The sequence below is a fragment of the Papaver somniferum genome, chromosome 2 (assembly GCF_003573695.1).
Source record: "Papaver somniferum cultivar HN1 chromosome 2, ASM357369v1, whole genome shotgun sequence".
In the NCBI taxonomy this organism is placed as follows: domain Eukaryota; kingdom Viridiplantae; phylum Streptophyta; class Magnoliopsida; order Ranunculales; family Papaveraceae; genus Papaver; species Papaver somniferum.
In genome coordinates, this window is record NC_039359.1 from 50,817,798 (window position 1) to 50,825,609 (window position 7,812).

Sequence of the window (7,812 nt, forward strand, 5' to 3'; positions counted from 1 at the left end):
AAGATATGCGTCTCGTGAACTTGATCTGCGCGGATACGAACCTTCCACTGACTCAACAACGTCAAGATGATGATGATGACATTGGCGATGAACATTTTATAGAAGGTCCGAATCGATCTCTTGAACGGGGTGAAGTTTTCTGAGGTGTGTGTTAAAAGAGGTGGTTTGTCTTTCTCGAGGGAGTTGTAAGGATTCAAAGATTGATGATCTTGGTTTCGATTTAGATTACCTGCTTGCGTCCATCCAGAGATCATAGAATGGTGAACGTTTGCTCTTTTTTTCTCTACTTTTGATGTTCTTTTACTTCCTTGAAAGAAAAAAAGCTTTTCTTTTGTGTTTGTTTTTCTAGGTTGGAAGAATATGCTTCGTGCAGTGAAAACATTTTTTGGATAACATCAAATTTGGTCTTCTTAATGAAGTTGTGGCAAGGTTATAGATGTAACATTTTTGTAGGAGAGTTGAAATGATCATATTAATTCAAATAAAATTCAGCAACAACGACATGTTAAAATATATACCACCATTACCAAATTTAAAAATATTTCCTCTAAACATGTCGCTAATTTAGACACTTCCTAAATTATATCCTAAACAGAAGAACGAATAACGATTCTTAAGAATGCTGGGTTTTACATGAAAAACATGGATTTCAGCCACAACAACAAAAAAAAAATTCACGAGGGGCGATTTTGGACGAGTTTATTTTAAGAAGAATATATGTTTTGAAACAAATTTGTCATCCTCATTGAAATCATTTTTAACAATTATGATGTATGTCTTAGAAGAGAAATTTATTTTGTTACTAATATGTCGAATATTTCATGTATTTGAATTTGTTAATTATAACATAATTAATTTCCACTAAACCTTACCAAATATCGAAGAACCCGTGCACTAAAACCACTTAATTATGCAATTTGTCTCATATTTAAGAACAACAAACATAAAAGTGTGATATTTCATTAAAGTTTTTGAGAAAAATGATATAAACATCATACAGTCTTTGCTATTGCATTGGTTTTTCGGTACTTGGTAAGGTTTTGTTCAATACAAATGTTTGATATCATCAATTGTCCAACTTGGACTTTAAATAGTGAGTGCATGCATTATTAAGTTTTGTCATTTCTTTTTATATATAAATAAATGAAGAAGATTGAGTATTTTTTTTGGTTTTCTATGTTAAAACCTAGTTTATTTTTTGGTCTCAACAAAGTTGATTTCAAGTTTTTTGATCCCCAAATAGATAGCAAGGTGAAAGCCATCACGATCAGCCTACACCTCGGCATGTTGCTTCAATTATGACGAATATGTTTAGCAAAACCTGTCACAAAAGAACCTCCCCCATCTCTGACCATTCCCCCAATACCTAAAAAAAAAGTGTTAGAAAACAAATCGTTCGTATTTAACTTATGAAAACCATTCCTAGGATAATTCCACGTAACCAATATCTCATGCGTACAATTAGATTGATCATCTTTACGTGTAGCAGTGAACTAAAATTTTCTAACTCTCCTTATTGCCAAGACAAGAGTTTTAAGAAGAACAAACCTTTCTTTTCCATGAATCCACCTTTTTCTACTATTCCATATACACCAAACTACCTATATGGAATAATATAACTCCAACTAATGCCACCATTTTATATACCATAGAACACAACTGTTTTAAGACCCTTTCCTATCATTTATACAACAAAGTCCAAATAGGAGCAACAATACTACAATTGAGAAACAAGTGGTGCAAAGTTTTAAAGTAATTTTAACACAAGGAACAACCAGATATTGGAGCAATGTCATTCTTGTAAAAAGATTCATTTAAATTAAATTCGTTGTGGCACACCTCCCACCTTTCCTGATAGTAGTCTTTATATACCAGATTTTCTTTTGCTAATTTTCATTAATTCTTAAAGCTCGTGATAAGAAAATTCAGATGCACCTTCAGTTCGGAAACTTGAGAGGTTGGTGCACACTCCCTCACTCATACACCACATCGACAAGCAAGAGAAGCGATATATCAATGCTTTTGTCTTATTTCCATGGTTGTCTGACGTATTATAGTAGGACGAGTATTGATTAATAAGTTATCATATTTGCTTAAAATAAAGCTAGCGTCTTGTTTGGCATACTTGTCTGTTTTCTAGTCTATCGTGGGTTTGATACAATCTGTCTATGACCATTGAATATTTGCGTGTACAATTGAATCCGAAATCTTTATACTCATTGGTGGCTCTACTTCACCAATGAATTGAGTATTTTCTTTTATGCATTCCCCTGCTGATGTTCATTTCTTCTTGAAGTCAAGGCAGTAATTCGACAGAGTCAAACTCGATTGAATAAAGTCAACCTGGAAATTACTTTCCACCCAAATGTTTCCTTACTTTTACTTTTACGGGGTGTAAAAAAGTAAAATTAGTTAATTAGGGTTGGGAAGAAACATCCTGAATTAACCAATCTTCTTTTCAATGTGAAGTTCCCAGTAGAAACAGGAAGAAACTCCTCTCTTCTTCTATCCAAAATTGGAAAAACTCAAATTCATCATCAAATCCTCATAAAGGTTCCTCCTTTGATTCAAATTCATCTTCTCTGATCTATATCACTGGTTTTCTTAATGTCAATTTGGATTTACAGCCTTCTCTACATCTCTCAAAACATTCCAAAGGCGGCTCCTTTAGATTTCTTCATCAATTACTCAAAACGTACAAACTTTGATTGGATTCATAGTCTAGAACACTTATCATCTCTTAATTTGAAACTTGCGGATCTTTTTGTATTGATTTCAATCCATTAATCAATCAATCAGTCTGGATGAAGAGAGCAGCAGCAGCAGCATCAATCTATATGTCCAGATTGCTAATTGCATATGCATAAGGTATCTCTCATCAATCAGGCTTTTTATTGTTATTTGTGAATCCAATTAAAAATTTGAATTGGAACCGTATTGATTGTTTCATTTCAAAAACTTTAATATGAACTTGAATCCGTTAACAATTTGAATCCATATAGGTAGTTTTGTTAGGCTTCCCGGGTCATTTTGAATGATATTAACTTAAATTTTGAATGGTCTTGCTGTTTCTGACCGGTGTGTTTGCTAGGAAGGATCACCATGTGCTAGTATCATCAGCTTTGTGTATCACGTAGAATGAGCTTCCTGATATGTTCTTGAACCATTTTGCGAAAGAGGGTGTTGTTTATGCCATGTATGCAATTCTAGGACCAGGAAGGATTGATGGTTACCCGACGTTCCGCTCACACCAGCAATGTTGGCACAGCCCATCAGAAGGAGTCGTTATGATGTTGCCCGAAGGAACATTCCTGAAGGAAATCATTCATGAGGAAACCCAACCTGATAATCCCTTGATTCCGACACTGACAGAGAGTACGAGAAGGAGAACTCGTCTGAAGAGAGTAGGAGGTCGAAAAGATCTTGAACGATAGCCTTCCCGAGCACTTGAACAGCGAGATGGTAGAATAGGGAGGTTCCTCCAGTCACTGCAATAACAAAGCCGTTAGAAGCCATCCTTAAGATGCAGACACAAGAGAAAAGGATGAAAAATCTGGATATGAAGAAAAATAGCCTATGGATTAGTAACAATCAGGTCTCGTCTAGCTCACAGCAGAAATTGAATATGAATGATGGTTTTAGATGCTTATGTTACAATCTTAACTTAGGCATAAGCCTCGATCTTCAGAAATGTGGAAGTGCAAACTTGAGAAGGATTCCGTTCGCACTTTGACGAGAAATCACACACATCTGAAATAGAACCGACTGAAGCTTTCCAGAAGCCAAGAATGCAACATTAAATGATATGGTGAATTCCATGAGTAACAATATTTGGTCTGGTTTGGAAGAGAACTTGTTTTCACACCCTGTGTTAAATAATGATGGAGCTCAGTGAAAGAGAATCTGTTTTGGCATTTTCTAGTGAAAGTGAGTAGTGAAATCTGTACTTAATTATGCTTCCAACGGCCAGTTTTCGTAAGGAAAGGTTGTAGAGCATCACGGGTTATCAGATTATTCACTTGTTATAATGAAGAGGTTTGCAATGTTTGCTAGTTTCTTTTCGTTATCAACCAGCCTACGTTGGGAAGGAACGCCTCTGTCAGTCTTTGTAAGGTAACTGCAAGTTGCGTTATACTTCTTTGGAGAACCTCCTGGTTATTCTAAATCAGATTTCAAAGCAAAGCCTACATATGCTGCTATTCCAACTTAGCATCCGACATCGCCTCCATGTTTAAGGGTTCGGTTCGTGAAGGAAGAGGTAGTTCCTTTCTTATCCAGAGAGTTCCTCATGCTCTGCATCTGTCGGTAAGGAGCATCCTGGATCAAGTGGTGTTGATGATTCCCATTAGAAGTTAAAATTTTCTTAGGTGGAAGAGATCTAGATTTAAGATTGACCCTCTCTATCAAGCAATTCTTCAGTTACAAGTGAAGGAAGAAAAAAAATGGTGTGATTTCAGGCAAAAGCTTCTGGCCCGGAGTATATAGTATTACATAAAAACAGGAAAGTATCACTGACGGCTGCCTTGTAGCTTCATCAGAACATCAATCTCTCTGGTATGCTGACAACAGTGGAACTGTAGCATAACTTGGAGTAGTCACATCCACTCTGGTGGAACTGGACAGATTGTTACCACTAGTAGTGATAGGCGCTCACTTGTGTGTAACTTTAATCGGGAAAAGTTTCGAATTCACTGGATCCACATCCTAAACTCTGCTGTTCAAAGGATGGATGCTCATGCCCACCAGAAGCACTTGGAAGTGGAATACGGTGCAGATGTTGGTATAGGTCTGGGTCCAACTTTGGAATTTCTATACTTTGGCTAGTCACGAATTTCAGAAACTAGGCTTGCGAATGTGGTGGGAAGATTGCCGTTAGAAGCCATCCTTAATTATTCTGTCAAGCACATCTCATGTACATCTGTGTCCAGTTCCTTTTTATCCTCCTAGCTTTGTTTTATCCTCGACCAAGGGATTTGTTTGAGTAAATTATCTTCTCCCTTAAATAACCTTCACTGCGGGAATATGAAGAGTACTGTCAATTCTGTGTGATGCAGCAGGTTGAGAGAGCTGAAAGATGAATGGGCGAGGAAGTATATGATGCTGTATCTTCTGCTTTGCTGGAGAGGCATCAGATAAACGCCAGTGGAAGATATCCAGTCTGGGAGTTTCAAGGAAGGAAGGCTAGCATAAGGATGCACAGAATATAAGGGATTTATTTGAACGTTTAGGCTCATTAGGATGTACTTCGGCAGTTAGTTGATCTGATAGGAATCTCATCCATCCTGGAGGTCAGTAACAATTGCAAAATTTCCTTTTCTGCCAAGGATAAGGATGATAAATTGATAATCTCCTGAGTTTTGACGAGGTGTTCATCTGCAGGTGTTGGTTTGACTCCTTGGCGCCAATGATCGTATCTATCCTAATTTCATACACGTGATGGAGTGGCCAGCTAATAGCAATTTGCTAGAAATTATTGTGGACAAACTGAACCCATCAGTAAGTTTCAAAATCTCATATTTCCAGGTGTGGTTAAAAGTTTTTTTATGAAAGAGTACAAGCCTTATGTTTATGACGTTTTAATGGATTCAGAGTTCTCCTGAGGCTCAAGCTAATACAGCAGAAACACTTGGCGCCATGTGGATCTCTTTGTTGGATTCAGAAAGAGCAACTTATTCTCCATTAGTTCACTTAATTCGAAGTCTATTAATCGGGAGACTGTTAGTTCCATGTTCAAAACTTGGTATGTTCTTATCTTAATGATGATTAGGGCAAGCATTTGGCATGGGTTTGTTTGTAATCTTGTGAAGTGAGTGATGCTCTTTTTATAGTGGGTTGCACTTCTTTGCTTTATTTTGCATACCCAGTTATTGCTCTTCGCAAGTGCTGATTGATATTCCTGGATTTTTCCCTGTTTAGTTCTTTTTGCTTCATTAGTCTTTGATGATGTCTGTATGTGATGAATGAATGAATGTCTGTTGATTGGTTTACTTTCTGGGAAATACTCTATTTGTTCTTATTGTTGTTTCATCAGTGCATTTGATATCTCTGTCCATCCGTTTATGTGCAGGAGACTTGCTTAAGCTTTTGAATGTATGCTCTGATAGTATGGTCTTACCTGCCACATATGGGTTAACAAAAGCATCCTCTTGGGAAGCATCGTATCAAGGAGGTAGCCATTACAATTTTCATGAATTTTGATTCATATAGACGAGATACTAAAACCATAAGTGTCTGCGATCTTTGTTTGATATGTTTAATTTTGATTTGCATTTTGTACTCGGATTCTTTTCTGAGAAAGCTGCTGTTTGTCCTTTTTGTGTTTTTTTTGAAGGAGAGCATCACGTTTCATTACCATGGTTTAAGGAGGGTTCGTGAAGGAAGAGGAAGAGGGAGAAACGGATGTTTGTGAATGATTCTTTGGAGAACTTGAAAGCGGAAAGCTTCTGAGAAAGTTGTAATTTTGGTTCCTGGTGGTGAAGAATGGTAATTTTGAAGTGAAGGCTACTGCTGAAGAAGATTTTGGTAACAGGATGGTGAAAAAATTGTAAAAATCAGTGGAAATCTTATCAGAAGTTGGTGATTTTGTAAAATTTTACTGAGTTATAAGTACCCCAAGATTGTAAAAATAAATAAAAGTGGTTTTGTTTTATTTTATTCTCTCTTGACTGAAATATCCCTTAGCCACTAGGGTTTGCTTTATAAATACAACACTCCTTTCTTAGTTTTTCTAAATCTGAAAATAAGTCTGATAGGGGTTTTAGAGATGGGTCTTGGAGCTGTTTCAAATTTTCAGAGAGGCTGGCAAGAAGGGAGTAGAGGGTAGCAAGAAGGGGAGTAAAGAAGAGGAAGAAGCATCTCCACCAATTAAGCAAAACAAAATAGGTAATTAACAAGTACCATTCTTGTTTTGAGATAAAATGGAAAGTAATTCCAGATCTATTTTCTGACTGGTTCTTTTGTTTTGCTGCAGACATAACTGCTGTTCGTCTTCTTTGGAGGGATAGGCCAAGGCAAGTCGTTCCTGCTGGTGAAGAAAACGGTGGCGGGGGCGGCGGTGGAGGCGGCATTGGCTGTGGTGGTGGTGATTCTGATCGTTGAAGATGTTCTCCTGGTGTGAAAATTGAAGACACGGTTGAAGGAAGGAGAATTCATCATCGTCATCGGAATCTATCTTTTGTCTTTTTTAGTACTTGCATCTTTGTCTTTTTTAGTACTTGCATTTGTAGTTAACGTTTCTAAGTGAGTCGATGTTTGATTTACACTTTGACGGGAACTATGTTTAATTTGGTGGTTAATTGATTGCTATCAAGTTGTTTGGTGAGATTTGTTTGGTGAGATTATTCTGAAAAATCAAGTTTGATTGCTATCAATTCCAGGATCTATCAAGGTACATCTCTGATCAATTGATTTTTCAAAGAATCAAGGTGTTTGGCTTAGGGTTTCACAATCAATTCTTTGTTTGGATATTTAAGGATCTATTATCTGGAAAAATCAAGTTGTTTGGTGAGATTACTCTGAAAAATCAAGTTTGCTTGCTATCAATTTCAGGATCTATCAAGGTGAATCTGTGATCAGTTAATTTTTTAAAGAATCAAGGTGTTTGGCTTAGGGTTTCACAATCAATTTTTTGTTTGGCTACTTAAGGATCCATTATCTTGAAAAATCAAGCTGTTTACCAAGTTGTTTGGTGAGATTACTCTCAAAAATCAAGTTTGCTTGCTATCAATTCCAGGATCTATCAAGGTGCATCTCTGATTAATTGATTTTTCAAAGAATCAAGGTGTTTGGGCTTAGGGTTTCCAATCAATTCTT

The 7,812-nt window shown here is 36.7% G+C and overlaps 1 protein-coding gene across 8 annotated transcripts; it reads left to right on the plus strand.

Annotated features, from left to right (window-relative positions):
* The first annotated feature begins 2,434 nt into the window (after nucleotides 1-2,434).
* On the plus strand, nucleotides 2,435-7,325 carry LOC113347614. Of its 8 annotated transcripts, none has more exons than XR_003359133.1 (8): nucleotides 2,435-2,868; nucleotides 3,092-4,912; nucleotides 5,055-5,288; nucleotides 5,380-5,496; nucleotides 5,590-5,740; nucleotides 6,068-6,169; nucleotides 6,332-6,882; nucleotides 6,971-7,325. XR_003359133.1 is itself a non-coding variant. In XM_026591279.1 (6 exons), exons 3-6 carry the CDS (start codon nucleotides 5,437-5,439, stop codon nucleotides 6,373-6,375), a joined length of 357 nt encoding a protein of 118 aa, XP_026447064.1. In that variant the 5' UTR covers nucleotides 2,438-2,868; nucleotides 3,092-5,288; nucleotides 5,380-5,436; the 3' UTR covers nucleotides 6,376-6,667. The 8 variants fall into 8 exon arrangements, 4 of the variants coding, with proteins under 4 accessions (XP_026447064.1, XP_026447065.1, XP_026447066.1 ...); XR_003359134.1 differs by having other exon boundaries at nucleotides 5,058-5,288; XR_003359135.1 differs by having other exon boundaries at nucleotides 2,436-2,868; nucleotides 3,092-4,786.
* The last annotated feature ends 487 nt before the right edge of the window (nucleotides 7,326-7,812 follow it).